This window comes from Aythya marila (genome assembly GCF_965140915.1).
Source record: "Aythya marila genome assembly, chromosome: 12".
NCBI classification, from domain to species: domain Eukaryota; kingdom Metazoa; phylum Chordata; class Aves; order Anseriformes; family Anatidae; genus Aythya; species Aythya marila.
The window spans coordinates 8303321-8329428 of NC_139053.1; the positions used below are offsets into that span (position 1 = coordinate 8303321).

At 45.2% G+C, this 26108-nt stretch overlaps 1 protein-coding gene across 2 annotated transcripts in view; it reads right to left on the minus strand.

The window, feature by feature from the left end:
* The window catches only part of PHAF1 (phagophore assembly factor 1), a 35089-nt gene extending 12097 nt beyond the window's left edge, over positions 1 to 22992 (minus strand). For both annotated transcript variants that reach the window (XR_014318335.1, XM_082769980.1), the window contains exons 1-9: positions 22945 to 22992; positions 22523 to 22630; positions 17768 to 17850; positions 14079 to 14162; positions 9682 to 9725; positions 9320 to 9399; positions 4619 to 4713; positions 2034 to 2131; positions 231 to 343 (exon numbers count right to left, since the gene is read on the minus strand). Coding sequence is in view for 1 of the 2 variants with exons in the window: in XM_082769980.1 (XP_082626106.1) it covers positions 231 to 343; positions 2034 to 2131; positions 4619 to 4713; positions 9320 to 9399; positions 9682 to 9725; positions 14079 to 14162; positions 17768 to 17850; positions 22523 to 22586 (661 nt within the window). In the remaining variant the exon portion in view is untranslated. The remainder of the gene's footprint in view (positions 1 to 230; positions 344 to 2033; positions 2132 to 4618; positions 4714 to 9319; positions 9400 to 9681; positions 9726 to 14078; positions 14163 to 17767; positions 17851 to 22522; positions 22631 to 22944) is intronic.
* Positions 22993 to 26108: the final 3116 nt, after the last annotated feature.

Below are 26108 nucleotides of genomic sequence, written 5' to 3' on the forward strand. Positions count from 1 at the left end.
CATGTACACTTGGAGACCACCATGGTGAACAGACACTAATGACCAGGGCCCAGGAAACATCTCAACAGGCAAACCCACCTCCATAGAGTTATGTTTTGTTTCCAAGAGTTCAGAATTAAGTATATAAGAACACTTTGAAACCACCCATGGAAACATCACAAATATCCTATGCTTAACCCCTCTTTTCCTTAGGGGAGGAAGCAGCTCCATGTTCTGAGTGTCACCAGTACCTGCAGTGAGTAGGCGAAGCCGTAAACCTGAGGGTCCAGTCCCATCTCTCAGCACATCGACGTTCTCGGCGTACACATTACCAAGGAAACAGCTGAGGGGCATCAAGGGAGCCCTGAAACCAATTGCACAAAGATGCAGATAAGACTCCATCTTCAAATTTTCCATTAGCAAGCTGATGAGGGTTCACTGGAACAGAGCACGTTAATTTTGACAAAATAGCATTTAACTCAGACTGAAGATGACAAGTTATATTAAACACAAGGATCAGAAATCCTGGACCAAGAAGGACTACTACCATGCAGGATTCAAATACAGAACCTTTACATTTGATGGGAAAAAAACAGCAAGTTTCAAAGACTCCAGAAATTACAGAAACTATATCTAGACTTTGGAGAGCCCCCATAAAGATGCGTCATTTCAGACTTTTCTCACGAAAACAGAAGTTCCCTACTGTTTTGTTTGTTTTTTAAGGATACCTATTGCTTGAAGTAGGCACGTGACCCAAACATGGCAGAAACCGCTTCACCACAATGTTCTCACTGCACTTGGCAAGGTACTTCACAGCCCAGAAGGCGAAAGCAGCTTGTGCAGATAACCCTAAATAATCGCGTTGCTTTACTGGGACAGTTCTCATTTTAATTCAACTACAATAACATATGAGCAAACTGTCACAACAATGAGCGAGTTTGACATGACTTTCTCCTCTACATGAATGAATGACCTGGCCAGAAGGCAGGCTTGGAGCTCGCAGACACCAGCGCCCCTGTGACAGTCAGTGCTTGCACAAAAGCCCAGCGTGGCATGGATGAGCACAGACAACATTTTTCTGAAGTGCACTTGTCTCATTAGTAGACTCTGTGTAAATAAGGTTCCCTCCCTCCTTAGCAGTCATCTGCTGATGTGCTAACCTTCTCTTGCCTTTAAATCACAACCATCTCTCCAAAATGTACCACCATAACACTTCAGGTATCGTAAACTCTTCCTTTTGGTTTATAAAAAGTGCTTCAGTAAAAAAACCCAGGAACAATGTTTTTAGAGAGAGCAAAACATCAAATACTGTACCATAAATTACTGCTTAGAAGAAGGCAGAATGCTTTCAAAATACTGTGTTCAAATGCAAACACTCCGTTAGCATTAAGGCACGAAGGTTAATCTCAGAACAGTAAGCTCAGTCAGGCAGTGGCAAAGACATAGAATATATGGCAAAGACATAAAATATACAGCAGATTATACATATGCCTTCAGTCTGAAGACAAGATTTATTTTTATATAACAAGAGAGTTTTACCCGTGGCAGGACACTGCCTGGAGTTGGACCTGATGATCCTTATGGGTCCCTTCCAACTCGGGATATTCTATGATTCTATGACAAACCCAGTACCAATACACCACAAAGCAACTCACCACCTACCACACAGGTTTGATTTGTCTAGGGATAGGTCATAAGCATGCAAACAAAACACAGAGCAAGAACAATCTAGCCTCATCGCTTACTGGATTTACTGCATTTCCTCCTTCACCTCATGAATTGATTTTCAGTTCAGCTCAGTTAGCCTACAGTAGCTGAGCCAAGCTGGTATTACAGCACCAAAAATCAAACCAGCACTTGATTAAAAGGCTGGAGGACAATCCCTGTGGAAATTAGGAATACACTGGTATCTAAAGGCATTCTGCATGCTACAGAATTCATACGAGACCTAAACTGAACTAAGCATGTAATTACATTTAGCATTTGCAAAAACCTAGCTCAATGAAGAAGAGCACACTGTAAATAACCCAAACAACGCGAGCAGCTGTACGTACTTGGTGTCCTGCAGGCTGTTCCCGTTGTAGATGTACATCCGTTTCACAGTCGCACCGTGCGGAATTTGCAGAGATGCCAGACCATGGGCAAAGTTAGGCTGCAGATACAGAAAATGATTCTTGTTGCATGACATGTTCAATAAAATTCAGCTCAAATATCACCTTGGAACTACGGTATACGCTTACCAACTCAGATAAGTCTCTAGCCAAAGACACGGGGCTTAAAAAAATAAAAAGATTCAGCCTTCTACAGTGTTAGTTGACATTACACTATTTCTGGATTCCTAAACTGGGGTAAAATGCTCGCTACATTTATCCACCAAGAGATGGCACTAGTTTGTCAATTAGCCATCTGTGTACCAAGAATTCAAAAGTTTGCTTGGTTTTATCATTGGCAACTAGCAATAGAAAAGTATTTGTACTGATTGGCTGTACTTAAATTCTGAGAAATAAGCTCTTACAGGTAGAGCTTCTTTTTTCTCTCCCACTACATTAATTTCATCCTTTTAACATTTTTACTGGTTTGCAAAATGATTTGACCTGATGAACACTCATTCTTTACGCAGATTTCCCACTCTCATCATCACCCCATTCTTACATACACCATTTTAATAGGGATTTAGAGTACTCTCATCAAATAGAAAGAGCCCCCAAGAAGTCAGATTCGTTCTGCCAGTGCAGAACAAACTGATTTTGTCCCAAGAGACAACAAAAATAACATGCATGAGATGCAAACCATTATCCTGGTCAATTTTAGCAGGACATAATGCAAGGATAATGTAAAAATCTATTCCTAGAGAAAAAAATAACCCAGAGGAATGAGTTTCACTGCTGTAGGTATTTAGAAGGGAATCTCCAACACCTATCAGATCTAGAGATGTTCTGAATTCGATCCTCTGAATTTGCACTGAACATAACCACCTCAAAACATACTAACAGCTTTCTAAAGTAGCTGACTGCTAAATACAGGGCTCATTTCTTAACAGAAACAGTGAGCAGGCTTTCCGTCATCTCCCCACCTGCAGATTGTTACTAATTATATCAAAACCCCAATGTTTTCTCCAGATTTTTTCTTTTACATAGGCAAAGACTTCACTGCTTTAACTCGTTTTGCATTCCTACATGATCCTCTCTAAACTTGAAAGATTTTTACATCTGCAAATTTCATCTCACTCTTTATTCAGCCTGCCCTAACTGTTGTCTCTGAAGAGCTCTACACATCGTCTTCTTCCCTGTGGACTGTTTTATACTATCCTGTTTTCAAAACTATTCTATACAACTATTTCTATGTTTTTAATCTTGAGAATTTTGTTTTTCACTGTGTGAACATTTTTACTAACCACATTTAAATGACTGGATAAATAATTTTCCTCCAATATTTTGACAGGTAGAAAGAACTGAATCATCCCCAAGCACCACATCACATCCCCCTCAAAGTATATTTGTACCATGCTTTCTTTCTGTAACCGTCCTTCATCATTTTCTTAGTCAATTGAAGCACCTAACACATCAAGATGCAGAGACACAATGGCTAGAATTGATTCTTGTAACTTTTTTATACATCTTTTCAAATCTTTGATGTAACAGCTGACTGTCTTCACAGCTCAGCCATTTCACCCAGAGATGCCCCTGCAAATCCTGAGTGAAAGGCTTCTACTTGGTTGGGATGTTCCTTCTTTTTGGTTTATCACTAGGTTTCAGCTTACCTTCTAGCACTTCTGAACCCAACCGACCTTTACTATTGCTAAATGGTAACTTTCCCTAGACATCTCCCTGCTCTCTGGTATGCTGAAACAACTTCTAAAGCACCATGCTGTGACATGAAACTACGTGCCACCATGTTGCTTGATTTCCCCCACTTGGTTTTGACTCTTTTAGTGTTCCTTTTTATTAGTAGTACGACACTGCAAGCATTCTTTTTAAACTGATGACCATAGATACTACAACTCAAAGTGTTTCCAGACTCATACAGAACAAGTTATATGCACTTTTTCATTAGCACAGGTGGAAATCACAGAAGACCTGACCTTGTTTCCACTATAGACAGCGATTTGCAAAGATTTCAGAGAGCACAGTAGCACGTTCAATCATTCAGTAACTCATCCAAACATTTGGTGAACATGCAAACAGGCATTACAAATAAAGCTTATGGCTTTCTGAAAGCACTTGTACTGAAGGACACTTAAGACGAAGACAGATTTTATGAACTCTACCCTAGTTTTGTTGCATAATCACTTTGATAAGATTCAAAAATATCTGATAAAAGAACAGCCCTCAATTAGATTGCTTAATATTTATGTATTTGCATAGCGAGTGCTCGTATTTTTAGAAGGCTCCTTTCAACAACAGAATTGCTAGTCCCAGCGCATGATGCAAGCAAAACCTCTAAGCATATGCCTCCTGCTAAAAGAAGGAAAACGTTTAACTTCAAAATGATCACAGCATGAATAAGAGTACAACTGAGGAGTTAAATTCCTTCCGAATTACTGGCTTCTTTTGCTCGCAGGCTAGACACGCTGTAGGTGATGTTTTGCAAGTCACACAGAGGCAAAGAGACTACCAATTAACCAAGAATGATTGCTGACCTCGTACTTCGGAGTTTCAGTCCAGGAGTCTAACTGAAAAGAAAACGATAGTCCTCTGAAATTGAGGTGAAAGAGCTGTTCAGCTGAATTATACACTAAAAAGGAAAAAGAAAGGACAAGCAGAGTTACGAAAATAAACAAAAAAATCCCCCAGTTCAGATTTAACAGTGCTTTCATCAGGTCAATGAATTTACCAGATCTCAACACGTGGGAGGAACACAGTTACACAGGACAATAGCTGGTTTGCTTTTAATCTGCTGCAGTAGAAACACGGCTATATGAACCTTAAATTCATTAAAATAAGAGTTGCCTATGTAAGCCCGTGGGCATTAGTGTGTCTCTAACAATTCAGTTATACAATGCAACATAATTAATCATACCTTAACGTCCCTAAAATAGTTTAAGCAGCTGAACAACTCTGCTGTGGTGCAAAACACTTGTACAACACTGACCAAGAGGTCTTTCAGACAGATGTGCCCAGAGCATGGAGAAATTCAGGATTTCACATCACTGGGAAGCGAGGTGCTGGGGACAGCGAGCTCACAGGTCCTGTCCCACAGGGAGCTCCAGGTCCCGTGCCCCAGTTCAGCTAGCTGTCTTCCCCAGTAAGACAGCACTGGGAGGAAGTGCTTCTGACACACAGGTTCTAGGCCATTTACGACGATAATTAAAAATAGCATCATCAGAAACACCCGCCAATAGGCCAGCTTTTACAGAGAACAGTAATAAATTAGAACACACAGGCTCCCAGCTGTCATCACATCATGAGACGTCCCAATTTACTGCAATAAATTGCTCAACATCATCTATAAACAGCAAAGAAAGTCACCCCAGTGTTTACTTTAAGAAGACATACTGTCTTGTGAGACTGGAAAACTGAGAGATGATCCCAGGGGACTGGGAGCTTGGGAACAGATTTGGGGCTGATGCTACACAAACTTCAACCTGTCCCTGGTAGCCGCTGGGAGGGACACAGCACTCTTCTGACACACGAGCTGGTTCATTTGCAAAACAATTTGAAAACAACAGAGGCAAAAAAAAAAAAAAAAAAAAAAAAAAGCAAACGAAACACTCCAAGAGAAGCTCCTTTCTTCCACTTTACCAAAGGAAATTGGTTCGCTATTCTTTTTTCCCCCCTTTTTTTTTCACATTTAAGAAAACACAGCAGTTCGTCATTTACAGAGAAAATTCATTCCACTGTGGCTTTTTTATTATTATTTTTAAACAAAGTGGCTTTTAAATGTTCAGCTTCAGAGACATGTCACAAGATATCTGGATGATGCCAGACTGCCCAGATAGAAACATAATGGTTAGGCAATAGGCATTAAGCTTTCAAAAGTCATCATTTGCCTTTTCTGCAAAATGTGCTGGTTAAGAGCATTTTCCCTGCCTGTCATTCCCATCAAAACGTGTGGGGAGAGGGAAATGTTTTGATCTGCAGGAAAATTACACAAATCTCTCATGTGATAAATTATGATGCATCTTTTCCAAAGCCCACAGCCAGCTGGAGAAGTGTTTTTCCCCTAGTCATGCCAAGTGTGATATCTGATTATACAAATCACATCGGTTCCCATCCCCTGCAATGTTTGTTGATGTTTAGGTTTAAAGGGCAAAGAACTTTTTAATCCCTAAGATGTTCTCTCATGTGTCCCTCAAGACCTTATGTCACAACTACCTATATCTTTTTGTTGTTGTTGTTGGGTTTTTTGGACTTACTGCACAGGTCCCCCGCAGCCTAATTCTGCTAAAAATAGCTGACGGAAGCAAAAGGCCTGCTGCTTCGCTGCTGCACTCCAGGCAGCGAAGGGGAGGGAGTTTGCCTTCCAGGAAAGCAGCAGAGTGTGAGCAGCTGGAAAAAGTTTCCGTGGAGCTGGATGGGACAAACAACAGCTATCAGCAAGCCTAAGGATCAGAGACAGTCCCGATAAAAGCAGAGGTAGAACCCACAGCCAAGTCCCAGTGGTGTCAAGCACAAGGCTTTTCTGGCACCCCAAGAGAGCCCGGGCAACCTCTGAAGTTTTTGTGAGGTTTACAGAGCTGGAAATCGGGACCTCCTGCTCCTTGCGAGGCCGCAGCAGCAGGAGGGAAGGATGTTTTCTTTCTCCTCATGACTTCGGCTCAATCCCACAGCCCTTACCCATGCTGAACAGCGCTCGGGCGAGGAGCCACCTCCACGAGGACGCAGAACAGGATGTGATTTCAACAGAGCCACTGGCAAGAGCAACTGCTCCCCAGCAGGAGCTCAGGTCAGAAGACCACGGAAGGAAGATGGAAAAGTGGGATAAAGTCTTGGCTTTGATGGAGCTCTTGACCTCCAGAGTGCTCGTATTTCAATCAGCTCCATGGCAAAGACACCGCAACGTTTCATACTAACATGATCCAAAAGGTAATGAAGGCGGCTACAATTTTTCTGACGACTTTTTTTTTTTTAAACCACTGATTTGGCAAAACCAAAACTGCTCACTAAAGGTTTCAACACAAAACTGTTGCTAACCTTTTGAAATGTGTTTTGAAACCATCACTGTGTCCTGTGGCAGGAAAGTTCTGCCGCAACCACTTGGGTTTTAAGTGAGAGACGACATTTTGTTATGAAATTCTAGTGGATGTTAATGCACAGAGATAAACAGTGAAATGCTTTCAAAGTTAAATTGTTTTTTTTGTTTGTTTTGTTTTGTTTTTTTTGTTTTTTTTTTTCGGGGAGGGGGATGAAGAACACATTTGAGGGGAGTAACAGTACAAAGAAGAGGAGAGAGATGGCTATGCCATAAAGACTGACGTTTTGTATTTGCGTCACATTAAGATGGGGGTAAGTTTCTCTTCCCACCTTTCTCCCCAAACCAACTCTAGTTTTTTTGGGGCATCAAAACAACCATCATCTTTTCCACATGCTGAAAACTATTGTTTGTTTTGTTTTGCTTCTCTTTTTATGTTTTAGAAAACAGAGGAAAAAAATTACCAGAAATTCATTGTACATGATACAGTTCAAACACTGTTCATTGCCAGAATGCTTACTCCAGCTAAGTAGGTTGTTAATAAAATACTGAATTTCCAGAGAGACATAGAATAAGCCTTTGCACTAGTGAAATGGTACTTGAGGCCAACAGCTCAAACACATATGGCCACATAGCTACACATATAGTTACATATGGCCAGATGAAGAGCACCATCTGATGAAGTACTTTTAATTGAATACGACAGGTGTACAAGATCTGACAAACTCTAATGTAGGACACATGATGCCAGACTACATGTTTAAGTGCTTATATACTATTTTAATGCGGTAATAAAATGTATTAGTCCTATCATAAACAATGCTTACAGCTGGGGAAAGCTGTGTGTTTGTTTTTTTAATTCTTAATATCACAATTTTGCAAGCGCTTTCTCCTCTAAATATTTGCAAATGAATCATTGCCAGATTATGATTTTAATTTGTTCTCTGACAAAGAAAAGGAGCTGCTTTTACCCTGCCTCAACTCCACCTAAGTTCTCATACACACTGTCTCCATAATAGCTGACTGTAGCTCTGAGTTTCTGCCCAAGAGGAAACACTAAGATCACAACTGAAGTGAAATTCAAAAAGGCTGACTCTGGTCCTTGGAGTATTATGCCCTGCTATCTTCCAAACTTCATTTATCTCAATTTGATATTCAACTACTACTGCAGGCTTTTATGCAGTGATATTACTTGAGCCACATGACTCTCCACAGTTATTAAACCCTGTTCTGTGATGTGCAAGAACTGCCTACAGAGTACAGGCACAGACTGGCTATGCAGCTGCCATCAATCAGAAGGAATGCCAGCCTATTTGGGGTCACATCAGCTACTGCAGATGGACCCAGTTCAGCTAAAAATAGGAAAAAATGCTCTAAAAAGGGTATCTCAACTATATGGAGTTAATCTTTCTTGTCACGCCAGTTTGACTCCATTTCTTGAAGGATCCCAAGCAGTTTAACTGCAAATATCCTCTTCTTCAGAGTTTCACCGTTTATTTTCATCACCAAACAAAGCCCTGAAACAAACTCAATTTTCACATGTGAACAGGGAGCTTAAAGAAAGCACTTTTCCTGCTACAGAGGTGGCAAAAAGCCAAATATCTCCGCAAGAGCCACTGTATGTTCAAGTCAGGTTAACCAAACTTGTCCTCATTCTGGTCACGCTGCACCTAGGCTGGCTGCAGAACTCCCCAGTGCTCCCAGTAACAGGAAAGATGTGCAGGGAGACACAAACCAGTTACACACAGGCTCAGACTTGATCCCAGCCTAGCAGGAATATCACCACGTTCTCAGAGCACAGAGCCTGAGCAAGCAGTCCTGGCCAGCTCTGCATGGAGATCAGCTCACGTGTCTGTATGTTCATGGTATTCTAAATCCCTAAGGCCACTGGAGAGCAGACCACACATAATGTGCAAAAACAGCTCTGAATTTTCTGATACTGGCAGTTCAAGAGAAATCATTAGCGGTATCTGAGAGCAGCCTTGTGTGCCAATGACTCTCTGCCTCACCATTCCACTTAAATACATTGTATGTTGAATTGTGACTCATTTTATACGATAAGAATGTGACTGCTCTGGAACACAGCTTCAAGTCTTCTGGCAGCTGAAGTCTCCACACATTTCTCCAGGCAGACTTACAGGCAAGACTTTATAGGAGGAGGTCTGTTGATGCAGGTGTACTTCTCATTCTCAGAAATGTTTTGGCTTACCTCCTGGATGCGTTGCTCCAAATGACTGATCAATTTGTTCTATGGTTGGAGCAATTGCCTGAGAGTTAAAATGGACACCACTGAAAAAGAAAACAAAACAAAACTGTCTTAAGAGTATAAAATGGATGCTCTAAGCATTGACTAATGGTAACACCATGTTTAAATGGGAGGAAGACTCCAAAACTGAATGAAAAGAGTAAGCTGGTAATTTAACTTTCTCAAACACAGCACTTGGTTATCTACACTTTGACAGTTACTTTGTTTTCCTAACAAGAGTGATTGACAAAAATTTAGGATGAGAAAAGGAGGGAAACTAGTCACTGTAATTAAAAATAGATCACAGGAAGTTTTAAATCGCTTACCAGTATTTTAACTTCACCTTAGTCAAGTCATAAACTTCAATCACCTGAAACAGGAAACAGAAACGTTACCGTGTTTGCAAATTGTAACGGGGCAAATAGGCAAGATTGGCTAAAAACTCTGCTAGGATCAATCACATTGACAGACACAAGACTCCAAAACCTGATTTAGCAACTGCACATCTGACACAAGCCCTGAAGAACAACTACAGGCTCAGTGCAGTCTGTCTGGACCCTGGGCAGATCAGTGTTGATTCACAGACAGCCATTTTTTCACTAGCATAGCAGCATCTTGATTTCTGCACAGATTTCTCTTATGCAAGATCAAAGGTGAGTGAATTAGGGGGATCCTCAAATCCGGGGATTCTATAAGAAATTCCAAGCAGTAGGCCATTCTTTGGATTATTCTTAGCACCCCAAAGAATACCTGTACCAGGTAAGTGCTAGTGCTGAGCACACTGCTTCAACTTTCCCACTCCTTTTCTTTAGAGGACAATGAACCCAGCAAAGCCAAGTGGTCACATTCCATTTCAGCACTAGGCAAAGAAATACCCAGCTATCTCCCCAAGCATTGCAAAAAAATCCAGAGAGCAGTCCACAAGCAACCAAAGACACAATACCTACTTCTGATCTTTACTAAATATTTTACACTCTATTGAATATGCCAGAGTGCTCCCCTGGAGACAGTACCAGGGATGTCAATAGTAGGTATGGATCTTAGGTGCTGAATACATTAGTGCTAACTTGCATCTGAGATTGATTTCACGGGATTTTTATGTGACTGTTACTGAGTCCTGAGGCTAGACTGGGCTTTAGGCAAATGATTTTCACTGAGTAATCACCGTCAAGCACAAGCTCCTTCCACCCTACATCTGTGTTCCTGTGTCAGCAAGAACAGGAGAAGAGGTGGAGCACTTCATAATTGCTGTAAAGAAAAGGTAGAGAGATTTTCATTGCTTTGGAAGGATGCACTCTTCAGCTGGACATGAAGCAGAACTCCCCAGGGAGCTTGCTACCAAGCAGGGCTAAAAATATCACCAGCTAGGAAGGAAGTCTTGGTTCTGGGAGATGCCTGGCAAATACCCCCGTCACCCCCAAGGGAAAAAAAAAAAATATATATATATATACACTATTCGCAATGCCCAAACCACTGTATAAAAATAAACAACAAAAATCCACATTTAGTGGTATGCTGTTCACTCAACAACTGGAAGAGTTCTCTGAAGCATTTCTAGCTTGCTCGGCAAGCCCACATGTTGCAGGATACAAGCAACAAGTAAAGCACAAGGCGAGTAATATCAACACTCTGGCAAAGCCAACTTAAAGAAGAGCAAGCTATTTTTTCTTCTTAATAAATACACTTTGAATTATGCTTCTTGGAAAAAAAAGGTTATCCAGTATTTCAAGTCAAATGCAGTTTGACATGTCCAGATGTCCTTTACTGAGCAGTTTGTTAAAAACAGACTGCTTTTTTTGAAAAACTAGGCATGATTTTACTCATTTTTTTGCCCCTGCCACTAGAAAAGGCTTCTGGAAATAGAGAAAACCACCCCACAGACAGACCGAGCTTCGCAGGAGCTATTGGAGGGCACCGGGCACTCCCCAGAAGTTCAGCTGAACCACGCTGCCACGGTGGAACACAAGTCAAACAGCAATGAGAGAACAGTCGATTAGGACCTAGTACATTGCTCAAAGTCCCCCCTCCCTGAGATGAAAGCACTGACAGCAGCCAGCAGGCACCAGTTTGCCATCAGCCTCTTCCCCCAATTCAGACAGAAGATCTTTTCGTGTCAACATTTCTTTTTGCTAACCGCAAAGGAAGAAACAAGCAAAACTCAGCAAAATGTAAATATAGTCAGAAGAGCTTGGAAAAGCCATGAAAGGCACACGGATTGAAGAAACACCACGACAGGCCACAGCACTAGAGTTAGTTTTTAAGCACCAGAAGCTGTTCTGGCAGGAGGATTAACGTGATTCTTTCCATGTGCAGAGGAACAAACCTTGGGAAGACCAAGGACTGTTCAGTGACAGAGTTTCTACGGAACCATAAGGCAGTTGTCTTAGCCGAGTCCAGGCTGGTATTGTCACACTCACTGCTTGTGAATTATTTCTGATAAGACTCCTAGAGACATCCAGGTGTCTGCCAACCAGCAAAGGGACAACGTTGTATAACCAAGGTTTTTCTCCCCCTGAAGAGGAGCCTGAGCAGGAGATGCTGTTGACATTCACAGTAGAAGAATGCCTTCAGAACCTGGTCCAGGATTTACTCTTTCACGATAGCTCACAACTCCTGTAGTAACATCTCCTTTGGCTCCTGAAGGTGAGCAGAGACAATGCACAGACCTTCCAACACTCCCTGAAGGAAGAGAGGGAGCTTTTGAGGAACACTGGCTCCACTCCTTTACCACCAAATTCTTTGTGTCTGTCAAGGCTTTCCATTTTAGAAGCTTATTTCAACCTCTCACAACCAAATCCAGCAGCAAGGCTGTATTTAAAACAAAACAACACAGAGCAAAGGAAGAAAAAAAGCCTCCTGATTTTTCCAGTTTTGCTGCTGCTGAGCAACACCGAGAGCAGTCTGCCATCTCAGAAATAGGCAGCACTTATTCTACACCTACACCACTCTTAAACAAGCTCACTTCTGAGGTGATCCTGCAGCTTTTCTTCTACAAAGCTTCCAGGCCAGTTCCACAAGCAGCGTTCATAGCTCTGTAAGGATTCACACAGCTTTACTCTCCATAGATAAACACAGAACAGACAGATAGCACCAGACCACTAAGCAACTACACGATGGGGAGAAAGACAAGACAAAAACCTCTTGCATGTTTCCTAGAACGCTGGGTGTTGAAGTGACACCAAAGCCAGCCCCTCAAAAATCTCTTGGCAATGAAGAGCCACGGCATACACTATCTTTATCTGAAAACATCACAGGATAGTGATATTTAAATAAACAGAAGGGAGCAAGCTAGGCACTTGAAGTCAATCAGTTTTGAGTTCAGACTCCTCATTATTTTGGAAATATTTCCTACATGTGTAGCTTACACTGACAAAGATCTATCTGACAAAGAATCTGTAAGTTATCTTAAAAACTGCAAATTCAAATAAGCAAACTGGAAGTTCGAACCCTAACAAAAATGAAAATCATGCTATTACAGGAATGAATTTACAAACAAACTTCTGTAAGGCAAATACAAACTGAAGTCTGGCACACTGCTGCATCCCACCAGAGCTTTTTGCGATGGAGAAGCACCAGACTGACAGTTTGGAGAGTGATTTCCTGCTGCTGGTTTTATTGGAGGTGTGTGGAAAGGGAACAGGGCTCCACCTAACGCTGTTCCAAAGCCGGGCACTATGGATGTGAGCATCATATTCCTAAAGGGTAAGCGTTGATTTTTTCAGCTGTACATTTAGCAGCACATTTCTGCTTTCAAACGCCAAATAGCTTGGCAGTGAGAGCGCTGCACTCTCACACAATTACCCCCATCTGTCCCTGGGCATGGAGCAGGTTAAGCACACCACTTGGGAACCCTGCTCAACGCAGCTGGTCGTTTGCCAAAAATCTGAATTTTTGACCATCCTGCTAAGAAGTCACTTTTTAAATGCTGCAGTTAGGAAAGCTTTTTAAAATTTCCTACTGATTTCGGCTCTGAAGGCTCACAGCAACTCATTTTACATCATTTTCAAAACAGATTTTTTGGAGAACATAAATGCCATGGGAGGTTAGCAACCAGCCTGCCCTTTATTTTGCACCTTAACTACACAGAACATCCTAGAGGGGCACAGCAACACCCAGCCACCTAAAAGCACCAATGTAGATTTGCTGGGCTGAGGACTCTGATCACAGAGATAAAAAATAATCCAGAACAAAGTGAACCCAGTACAGGAGGCTGCTCACAACAGGCCAGAATTTGGCCTGCTGAGAGAAGCGAGTCACTCACAGCCACACGATCGTTCTGTGCATGTAACAACTGAAAACTAAGAATAGGAAGAAGTTTACTCTGAAAAACAAAATGGCAGCACAAATAAAGGAACAACTTGGAAAAAAATAAACACACTATCTGGTTTGCATAAACTAATGATCTGACTTCAAATCTCAGGCTTAACTACAGTAATGGCCCTTGCCTTTCCTGGCTTTTGCTGCAACTTGAGACCTGATGGACAAGTGAGATCCCGCTGGGCTGTTGTCTTCTTACACTCCCTGATAGAACGTTGTCTTAATCCTATAAACCAAGGTTTAACCCACAAACCAAAAAATGCAGTTCATTATCACACAACAGCACTAAATATGGCGCATTAGAAGTGTAAAAGGCCCACATACTTATTTACACTATTTTAAGTGTCAATATATCCTAGGGTTTTTGTCCTGCACTGCTTTCTTTACAGGAAGGATGCTTTATTACCTTAAGTCTCTGATTGAAAGCATCAAACAGCAGTTTGATTCCATCCTGAGTCAGGTTAAGGATGAGGTCATGGCTAAGAGGTGACTGTAAAACAAAAAAAAGTTGTTAGGCTTTACATTTCAAGGCTTCTTTGTTGAGATACACATCATTGCATTAATTGCCTCAGAAAACAACTGTTCAATGAATAAGCATAACACAAATACATGTGGCCAAACCTCTTAATCCCTTCAGTTGTCTTACAACAAGAAATAGGATCTGCACCTTGCAAGAGCTCCCAAAAGGGCAGCTGCCCATTATTTTAAGTTGGGGAAAAAATAAAAACTTGGAAGTTAACATTCCAAGTTTAGCATCACACAGAGACAACACGCAGGGACAGGCCGCTGCAGCCCGGGCACACAAAATCACAGCCCATCTCACAAAGCCTCGCATCAGAACCATGAAAATACTCGAAGAACGACGGTGAGAGGGCTCTCCACTTCAAAAACCAGGAGTGTCACAGTCTTTTTCAGGCCTGAAAAGGAAGGCTTCAGACTCCGATGTTGTGAATTTCGGTTTCCTTAGTTACTGTGAATCATAATAACTCAAGGCTTAATTTGCAGTCTGCTGGAGTCAATAGGAGACATTCCACTGGCTTCACGGTGTCTGGATAGGCTCCGCGCCACCTCCGTCTGCTGCGAAGCTCTGGAAGCTGCTCGCTCCTGGGCTGGTCCAAGCCATGCACACACAGTCAGTTGGCCCCCGTTTAGCTATCTGGTCATCTACCATCTAAAACACCTGCTTCAAGAAGCTCTGCCCTCCGCAACTGTCTCTGAGGAGGAGGAAAGAAGCTGAGTGACAGGCAGGTGACAGCACTCCTGCCCCAGAACTGCACCAAGCGATTATTTAGCAGAAAACCAAACTAGAACAGGACATTCTGGGCACCTTCGGGGTTCTAGTGTGAGCAGCCACATGGCACAGCCCTTTTTATGAATTAAGCATAAGCTATCTTAAAGCTGCTACTCCCCTCCTTTGCTCTTCTGGGAGGAGGCCTGTGTTTTGACTGCCAGAATTCTCATTTTCATCCCAAATTTTCTCTTCGATCTCATGTCAGCACTGTCACCTAACCTGGATACTTTTCGTGAATTCTCATGTGCCTCTCCCATCCCTTCCCAAATTGTCTATTTAAGTAACCAGATCCTTTGGACCTAGGAACATGACATCTAGGAGCCAGAGAGCTTCCAATCTCATGCAGTGCGGATTTTCCATTCCACTTGGTCAGTCCAGCAGCTTTCCCTGATGCAGCTTCAGCTCCTTGCACAGCAGCACTGATATTTCACTACTGCTGGCAAACCTGTTTATGATACAGCCTAGAATTGAAGCAGCACAGCTTCATATAGCCATGAGCCTGAGAAAGAAGGTCTAATGTCAATCCTGACCATTTTTTATTTTTTTTAAATCCCTCATAAAACTAATTTAGAAAGGCTACAGCTATAACAACAAACAAAACAAGTGCAGGATTACACTTAAAATAAACCAACATGGCTTTTCTGATATTGGATGTGCTCTGTGGATCTCACTGGTTCCTAAGCATATTTTTTATAAGGTTATTCCAAAACTAATAAGAGCATTACAAGTACTTTAGAGTGGATGAGAGAAAAAAAATACATCCGAGGAAGAGCTTGATAATTATTTTAGACAATAGCTTCTATTCTACACTGGCATATCTTCTTTCTTAACAAGAGAGAAGTTTCAAGGGCACAAATTTAGTTCACGTGACTTTTGATGTGCAAAACAGATCCTCAGGTACAAAGGGAGATGTTAGGAAACAATGGGAAAGACCTTCCTAGAGGAAGAAGTTCAAACATGCAGTCACACTCCTAACGCACAAAAAGCTGCAGGAAAAACCCTCGTCACTACGCAACCCCTCCGACACAAACCCAGAGGAAGAGATGGAGGAAAAGACATGTAAGCACCCTACTTAACCCGAGCAAAAAGGAGTTAAAATCCTTTAGTCACAGGAAAGTGTTCATCGAGATGTTTTTGGCACCGTTTGGGCATCCCATTTGTGTCAAGTTAAAAGGAGAGCTGTGGGCAGATCTAATTGCATTTAATTGTCAATAAATTTTTGAAAGGAAATACTTGCTGCTGGAGTTCCAGGATCAGAAACTAGATGCCACAATTTGAAGAAACATTTGATCACTGCGCTCAAAGACATTATTTCAGAGAGGAAAGAGATGAAGGCTGCTCAGGTATAGCTTAGGCAGATAAAAGCTGTGCTAGGTGAAGCTTGTTTAAAGCTCTGAACCTCCTAAGCACTGCCCCAGCAGGTCTTAGTGCCCAGCTGCAGAAGAAGTACACGATGTCCTGCACAAGGGCAAGGGGATGGCCACTCAGCTGCACGCCTGGAGTGGCAGGTGGAAAAAAAAATGTACCAATATCAGGCACAGACTCCAAAAAATATACGGATATTGAAAAACTATTACAGTTTGGGGAGCAAAACCTATAAAAAATCCCTGCAGATACAGTGAAAATTCAGTATGTGTGGTCAAGCACAACACAGCTTTTGGACATAAAAGACCTACGAGACATGCAAGCACACCACGCTTTCTAGCACAGGGCTGCTAATCTGATTCTGCAGAACTGAGAGGAAAGGGAATTTCATCATTTAGCTAAATAAACCTCAAAATAATTGTGGAATGCACTGTAGGAAGAGAAGCTAAAAAACTTTCAGAGTATACAAAAAAAAAAAAAAGGAATGCATTTGCTGCCAAATGGATGCCCCCATGCCTTATATACAACGAGCTAAGTTTTCAATGTGCAAAGTAAATATTCTGTCAGCATGAAAGCCAGAAATCTGCATAATATGAAACAAAAAAGGATAACTCATCTAATTACATCAGATATGTATCCAGCAGCAAACCACCAGAGCTGAGCTTGCTCCTTAGTCATTCAGTGCTCGCTGCAAATGCACGAGGCCTCCATCAGTACTCCTGATATAAAAGGAACTGTTGGCAGCCTTTCCCTTTTCCCTGATGCAGAGATCTACAGCACATGCATAAAGTCTCCTGATTAACACACATTTCACACAACGCACATCTGGAGAGCCACAGACCTCTGCAGCCCCCGTCTCCTCTCCCCTCACATCTTCTTCAAAGCAGAGGTGGGCATAAAAAACTTTTTTTTGTCTAGCAGAACGGTTTCACCTCCAACCCCCTTTTTGATGGAAGTCAAGCATATTAGGAACTAATGACTCTTCAATTATGGACAACAATTAAAACATCTAGCTGGTGTAAATGACCACATTCCCTTTCTGCAAACAGAACTGCAGATCCAGAGAAGCATGGAGGCATTTTCAGCAGCTTCATCACCCCCAAACCAAACAGGAGAGTTAAAAGTAATGAATGGTTGGGTACTTTAAAGTGCTGCCACACAAGATGACAATGGAAAAAAAGACTAGGATTATCCAGCAGAACATTTCCTTTTATGAAGTAAAACCAATACTGCTCCACCACCACATCTACAAGAGTGGCATCTGTTAAATCTTGGCAGTGTGTTGAGATTGAGCTTGATGTGAAGCTGTTATAAGATTGAACAGCTCAGCAATGCATGGAATATGCACATTGATGTGACACAGTATCAGTTTGCCCCATTACACCCTAATTCTGGGGCACAAGGAGGTAAGAGATGCGGGCAGCCCGCTCGCTACTCACCTGCTCACTGTAGAGAACCTGGACATTCTTGATAATGCGACAGTGTTTCTGAAGAATTGCTACAGCCTGAGCCAAGGGCATTCCTGTAAGTAAAAACAGAGGATTTCTCCAGCTCAGACACGGGGTAACAGCATTTTTGGACAGAAAGGTTGCAGATGAGATAAGAAGTCATTGTCAGCAAACAGTACATTACAACACCCAGGTATGCAATATACAAACAAGCCTACCTGACTCACGGTATCGGCACAAACCTGTTTTCTGGAACAGAAAAGTCAGTATTTACCCACCAGCTTGTCATGCACAAAAGAAAGAAGAGTACCTCTACCCACAAAATTAAACAGCAAAGGTTAGGTGGACGAGAGCACCTATCTTTCTACAAGCCATGTGCAAAATTCTCAGCTTTGACAGTCCCGTGAGTGACACAGCAGCCTGGAGTGAGCTCCACAAGAGCTGACAGGTCATCTTGGGAGCAGCCTGCAGGCTCTTGGCTTCGTTTTAGCGCACATCCTCCAGTCAGCTTGATAAGCTATCAAGTAGCTGCATGAGGAGGACTGAAAACACTGAAAGAAAATTGAGCCATGGAAGAAGAAAACACCAGAATATTCGTAGCTGGTGGTACAGCCAGAGGAGTGCTGAGGAAGGAACTTCAACTCCTCAGTTTGCAGTTCCTTCAACACGCACCATTTCCTAACAAAGCGGGCAGCAGATTTGACAAAGAAAAGGAAGTTAAACACACTACACCTGGTTCAGCCGCGGTAACCAGTGTCACCATTCACACCGACACCATTTCCAGGGCTATTTTTACAGCATCCCTCACTCCAGCAATAAAGTTTGGAAGTGCAGCAGGACAGCTGAACCTGCAGCAGGCATGGCGGCTCTGCACAGTGCCACCTCCCCCTGCACCGCGCTTCAAACCTTGGCTGTCCTTCCAAACGAAACGCCATCGGGTCCCGGGATTCTCGTTATAAATGCCACGTTTGAGCATGAGCTCATCATTCTGAGGTTTTATTCCTTCCTAATTGCTGCAAGTCAATTGTGATTTAGTTATCTGACACTGTCTTCACACTACTTGGCCCTTTCTTCTCTACTTCTGGTTCTTAAGCTTGAAGAAAATTGCCTCAGATAGGAAAATTGACCATGGGACCTGCACTTTTATTTAGGTAACAGCTCGGGAATTTCGATTCAGAGATACCAGCTACATCCTTCAAGCAGCCTGTGCATGGTGTTACAGAGTACTTCCTAGCCACTTTCTACCAAAAGATGAAAACTCTTCAAATATAAATTACACACCCCTAGATCACCGCAGGTACTGCTTTAATGCAACACCAGCATAATACCAGAACATTTTTTTTTTTTCCTGTGTAGCACTAAGTTACATGCCTGTTGCTCGTACACTGCAGCTTTTCTGCAATTACAAAATCTAATTTGGGCAAAACAGCTTTATAGAGGAGAACTACCATGGTTGGGTTTGTAAATACCACATAGAAATGGTTTTGGTGCAAGTTTTTTGCAAGAGTGTGGGCTAACATGAAAAGCAATTTTGTGATTGGAAGTTTTACACCAGAAAATGACAAATTGAAGAAGAACACTGATTATTTTAATACCGGCAACAAAATTTAAATGCACAGAGGGACACAACAAAGCAGCACTGTTTCCTATTATCCAGGAAATAGCAGTTGCCTTGTAGTCTAGGCAGCTGAACCTTGGAGTGTGTTTGGAGAAGAGAGTTATGTAGTAGATAATATTTTCAAAATGGCACAGAAATGCAAGGAACAGCAAGAAGCTAAGATCAAAGTCGCTGCTGCGAGAGTCACCCATCTCTTAAAACAGCAGAAGCTACAATCCCCCCAAAAAGCATAAAGGCTGTTTTCAAAAGTCCAGGTTTCTGGGAGACACGCAGGGAATGACCATTAAACCTCCTGAAAGAGATGCCCAAGGCTCAGCAAAGCCAGCAAGCGAGCTGAAGGAACCTGGACACTGACAGCAAGTGCCAGCAGTTGGTAAGGTGTCAGTAAAACACGCGGGGAGAAGCAGCAAACACAAACTGGAGTGGGGTTTGGAGCCCGGTGTAAACTGATGCAATCCTGGGGCCGTGAGTGTGCAAACAGATAGCTCATGTGACTCTTACTCACAGCTTTCTCACGCTGGAAGCAAACGGACAAGGGCTGATTTCAGGCACTTTTCGCTGACTGGGAAGCGAGCGGGTTTTGCCATGCAACCGTCGAGCAAAGCTACAAACAGGAATTGAAGTTCTCTGGGAGCAGTCCCAGAACCTGAACTGCACACGGAGGAGCCAGTACCCTCCCTTCGCAGAGAGCCAAGGAGGGAGCGAAGAAACTAGGCTGTTTTTCTCCACCCTTCTCACACACAGACACGCAAACACCCCTTTTCCTCCCCAGCCTGCAGCCATTGCAGTCAGAGAGGAAAACAAAGAATCCTTTTTCCCCCCCCGCTCACCAGCATTGAACTGGGAAGCTCGCAGGGCTTCCAGCGCATCGGATGGGCGACCAAAGCGAGCCCTGGCAAATAAAGTGCACAAAGCTCAGCACTAGGACTCTCCTGGCACAGACTTTCCCCTTCTCTTAAGGCCAGGGGGGGACACAAGATACAGATACCTCGCGGGTACGCTGCTGGCCAACAACACGGCTTGAAGGTGAGCAGCCCTCTGATGCTGGGGCTTGAAGGGGCAGGGAGTGGAGGAGCAAACACAAATGGTAAAAAGACACCAGAAAATGCACAAGTCAGCAAGTCAGAATCCCTAAACAAAGGGAAGTGAATCTTTGTAGGCAAAGAAAGTCTAAAAAGCAAGAGAAATAGAAGTGGGCCTGAGAAATTATAAGTGTCTAACAGTAATAACACAGCTACAGGCACTGCAAAATCAGTAATTGTTCTCTCTTAAAAAGGCAGGAATGTGGCCCGAGAGGAGCAGTGACCCAGGTACCCAACTGAACACAAAACTCAGCCTCGCTCAGATTTTTTAGCACTCTGCTCACACAGTGAGTCAACGCTGGAGCCAGAAACAGCATCCAAAAACTCACGTAGAAAATTTTCCTGGCATTTCCCCTCTGTCATCTCCACTGTGGGTACAGGAGGGGAAGCCAGAGGCAGTGGCAGGTCAGGAGGGCTGCTGTGAGCGCTGCAAAGAGCGGCTCTGAACCAGCCCTGAGTGGAAGGAGCAGCAAGAAGCCCCTTTACACGAACCCTTCCAGCCCTGGTACCGCTCCCACAGCCCAGCCAGAGGTATCAGAGACAGCTCTAGGACAGGAGCGCTCGAGCAGGACAAAGTTAAGTGTCTCAATGCCTAGTCAGCCTCCTGCTCCGCACCAGCAGGTCGTGCTAATTATATATGAGACGCATCACGTGGTGGCTATGTTTACTCCAAGAATTACAGCCGGGTTTCCTCCCTCTCACATCTATGCGTGTGTACACACAGACGGAGACACAGCATGTAATTTTAGCCATGGGATTGTGTTAACGGGCTTCTTTGGGGGCGCTTGGGAAAATGAAAACAAATCTTATTTATAAAAAGAAAAAGGAGAACCGGGGAGGAGGAGTCAGCAGCATATCTTTACGAGCACTGCCAGGGGATATAATTTGAGATCACATTTATTTTCAGGTAACACAGGCACTAAGGGATCACAGAAGGTCATGCAGAGCAGCGAGAACACGGGAACACGTCAGCGGTATGAGGAGATCAACGAGGTTTCAGAAGGGTGGGACCGAGGTACTGCTATAATTAGCCCCCAAAGCCATTCTAACGCTCCCTAACCACCACGCTCTGAGCCCGCAGAGGCACAAACGGCCCTTTGTGTCCCACGGCTTCCCCATCAGCAGCTCCACACACCACAGCACCGCTCCCTTGGTGTAACCGAAGTTCATGGAAGCTGCGTGCTGCTCTTTTAAGCCTGTCCCCCTGCTGTCACAGGTGACAACAGCAGCAGTGTTGTAACTCAAGTTCTGGCCAACACGCAGAGCCCTGTTTACCTCAGCCAAACTTCAGCTACCACTAACAAACACCAGCAACAAAGGCGGAGAGCTCTGACAAAAAGAGCCCTGCGCTGGCACCTCCAACAAGCCCTTGAAAAACACAACAGCTGCGGTGTTTTCTGAGAACTTCAGGGACTGCCACGGCTCGCCTCAAGGCACGAGTCACCTGAGGACGCTCCAGCTCTGTGCCTAAGCGCCCCGGGCTAGCACCAGCCAAATTTGTATCGGCTGGGGGAAATTCTCCCTCCTCATTGCAGCACGGGGAGGATCGGCTGGTGGGCAAGAGCCTCCCAGATGAGAAATGAGAGCTGCCGGAAGGGCAAGCACCTATTATCTAACCCTGAGAAAGCCTCTCAAAAGTTTGCCTTCCCCGCTCCGATGTCGCAACCCAGCAACGACACAAAGGAACTGTGAAACCCGGGGCTCGTGTTTAGGGTCTGGAGAGAGGCACAGCACTCGGGCTGAGCATTCCCACAGTGCTGCTATCACCTGGCAGGCGACACCAGCCCACAGCCAGCACATCCCTGCTTTCTTTTTGGGGCCAGGGTTAGCCTGGTCTTAGCAGAGCAAGACAAAAGAAGGCGAAAGGCTGGAGGAAAGCCTGGCAGCTGGTAAACAAAGCAGGGGGCGGCGTGTGGAGCTGGAGAGGCGCCCCACAGCAGCTCAGGGGGTCAGCTCAGCCAAGAGAGAAACGTGAGGTGCTGCTCTGAGCCGGGGACGGACTGAGGAGGGGTGTAAAGCCCCCTGAGGCGGCCGGGGGGCACTTACCGAGGGTGAACTCCCATTGCTCGTTGCCCAGGGAGCGCTCGGGCACCACCTCCAGGTCCAGCATTGGCGCGGAGGCCCCGGCTCACGGGCAGCGGCGGCGCCGGACCCCTGCGGGGAGGCGAGGAAGGGAAAAAGGGGGGTGAGAGAAAGGCGGAGACCCCCTTAGAGCCCCCTCAGGGCCCCCCGACCCCCTCAGGGCCCCCTCAGCCCCAGCGCTATCACCATAGCAACCGCCCCCACCCCTCCAAAAATCCACCCTCCCCCCCTTCCTCGCCGCCCCCCCGGGGCTGTGGGGAGCCGCCCGGTCCCACAGCACCGGGGGTGGGCGGGGGGCGAAGGGGTAAAAAGGGGAGCGAGGGGGGGAAAAAGGCCGCCCCCCCCCCTCCCCCAAACCCCCCCCTCGCCGCGGGGCCGCCGCTCACCTCACTTGCGGCTGCTGAAAAAGCGCCGGGCGGCGGCCGTCAGGCGAGGCCGCGCCGGGGGAGGGAGGGGAGGGAGGGGAGGGAGGGGAGGGAGGGGCGAGGGGAGCCCCGCCCCTTCGCTGAGGGGAGGGGGGAGGGAGGAGGGGGTGGGGAGCGGGAGGCCGCGGGTTCGAGACCCGCCTCGGGATGAACTGGGAGGGAGGGGATGGGGGGGGGGACACAGAGAGCAGGAGACAGAGAGAGCAGGGGACAGAAAGGGCAGGGGACATGGAGAGTAAGGGACATGGAGGGCAAGGGACATGAAGGACCAGGGACATGGAGGATAGGGGATATGGAGGGTAGGGGATGCTGAGGGCAAAGGACATGGAGGGCAGGGGACATGGAGGGTAGGGGACGGGGTAGGGGATGTGGAGGGCACAGGACATTGGGGACAGAGGATGTGAAGAGAAGGGGGTGTGGAGGGTGGGGGACATGGGGTAGGGGAATGTGGAGGGCAAGGGAAATGGAGGGGAGGGGACGAAGAGGGCGGTGGGTGTGGAGGATGGGGGACTTGGAGGATGGGATGTGGAGGACAGGGGACGTGAAGGATGGGGGACATTAAGGGTAGGGGATGTGGATAGCTGAGGATATTGAGGGTAAAGGACATGGAGGGGACGTGGATGGAGGGAACATGGAGGGTAGGGGACAGCGCAGCCCCAGAGGGCACTGCGGACCACGGACCGTGGAGCAGGACAGGCTGCGTGGCCAAGCCCCGATCCACCTTCCCCTTCTGCTCAGAGGCTGGCACACCACGAACAGAGCTCCTCAAAGCAAGGGCACATCTTTAAATACATAAATAATAAAAATAAAACTTCCTTGAAAGGCATACCTGTGATCCCATATGTCCGCCAGCCGGGACCGCCAGGGCCTGAGGCAGTCCTTAATCCCGGAGTTTTCCACCGGGGAAGAAAAGATGCTTTCATGCAGCGGGGAAGTGAGCGGCTGCAAGACCTCCGCCCAGGAAAAAAAACATCCACCCAAGTGCCAGCAGGGCCTGCACCCAGCAGGAAAACCTCGTTCGTGGTCCACAATGGGCAGGAATTAAAAGAATAAGTGTTTTCTCTGAGATTTTTTGAGATAGGTGTAAGCAGAGCTGCTTGCTCACCTTTTTGGCCAGAGGAGTGGTTTTCTATCCAACAAAAAACCATCTCACGTAATTAAATGGGACTGTGCTGATCAGTACTGGGGTGAGGATTTATTGAAGAATTTATTTTGGTATGGCCAAAAATGTATTGTTTCTCATATAGCACAAGCCCCCACTGATTTCTTGTTGCCCACGCAGCCAATGCAATAACCTCCAAGGGAAATATGTCAGAAATTTGTAATGAGAGACTGCTGTTATTTGCCAATTTCTCACTTTTTCCCAAATTAATGCTCCAACCCCAGAGCTGGGGCTACGGCTGTGCACTGCCGAGCTCTCCCCAGAAAGCACCAGGCCCAAAACACGAGCCCTAAATGACACCGTGCTGGTAAACCCAGGGAAAAACAAGAACAAAAAAATAAAAACCACCAACCCCAAATCTCGTTTTTCCGGTCGAAACACAAAAGGGTGGGGAACAAAGGCTTAGGTAGAAATTAGTAAGTAGCACAAGGCAGGTTAGCGAGACGAGCTCGTGCGTGACTCATTCAGGAAGAAAGGAGCAACGAAGCCACCAGCGCAGTGATGCTGTGAGAAGATGTGGGCATCTCCACCGGTCCTGCCCCAAGCCACAGCCAGATCCAATAATAAAAATAAAAATAAAAATAAAAATAAAAATAAAAATAAAAATAAAAATAAAAATAAAAATAAAAATAAAAATAAAAATAGGCACCAACAACAGGAACTCACAGCCAGACCAAAAACCCAGGGCCACTTCACCCTCACCACCACCTTTCCCATCACCACACTGGGTTTGTGACCCCAAAGAAGAGGAAAACAACACCAAGGGTACCAGGAGGGACCAAAAGCTCACCAGGGATCATTCGCTTCATGCGAGCGATTGCTGGTCTTGAAGGCGAGCTGCCCTCTCCTGATGAGATGTGATAACGCAAATCATTTCTGCAAGGAGAGCTTCTCTGCAGCTGCCCAGCAAAATGCTTTGGAAACCAGTCCCCAAAGGTGGCAGTGGTATTCGGGCTGACAGAAAGATTTCTGCTATAGAGCTCTATATTTTATTTTTATTTTATTATTTTTATTTTTTAAGGTGCATTTCCTGCTGAAAAAATTTGCTTTTACAGCTCAAAACATTTCAAAGCAGCATCTGCTGACCCTCCCTGGGATCCCCTGGCTGTGATTTTCCCATCTTGGCACTGAGCACAGGAGGTTTTCTATCACCCAGGAACCCTCCTGAGCCTCCTGAGGTGGGCAGGGGCTGACGACTTTGGCTGCATCAGGGACCTCGGTGGCCACCAGCATCACTCCACAAACCTGGGTTCTCCCCATCCTTGCCCACATGACTCTGTGCATTTCACAGCCCTCGGCCCCTCTAGATGTATTTGAAGTCATGATTCATGCAGGGTGAGATCTAAATTGGTTTCAGCTTCATTAGGACCAGATGTGTCCTGCTTCTCTTTTATCCCAGAGGTGGTTCAGCCTCAGGGGCAACGCATGGTGCAGCACATTGAGATGCTGCTGCGGGCTCTAACATTTTGAGGTGATAATTTGGTTCTTCCCGGGTTATTTGGCGTGATGCCATGGCCAGCACAAGGAAGGCAATGCTTCATTCTCCCTTCTTGGGCAAAGTAATGGTTTTGAATGTAGGTCCATGCCCACCCCAGAAGAACAAGAAGCTTCTTCCAGTCCAGGACGGAGCAAGGTGCTGCAAAACCTCAGCCCATCCAACACTGTTATCATCAGCTTTGCTGAGCTAACCCTAAAACTGGAGGTTTCTTCAGCACTTAGTTGTGCTGGAGGCCAAGTCCTGGGATGCTCACCCCAGCCAGGGCAGGAGCACAACAGGACCACACAGTCTCACCCTGCCCGGACAGACGCAGACGGCAAAATGCCGCAAAGGTCTGAAGAAGTGGGTGACGGATGCACCTTCATGGGGATGGGTGGTTTGAGGGAGTCACGCGCCCCATGGGCCCGCTGAGACCGCATCCCGGTGGCCACGAGCCAGCGGCACGCTGCAGAGCAGAACTGAAAG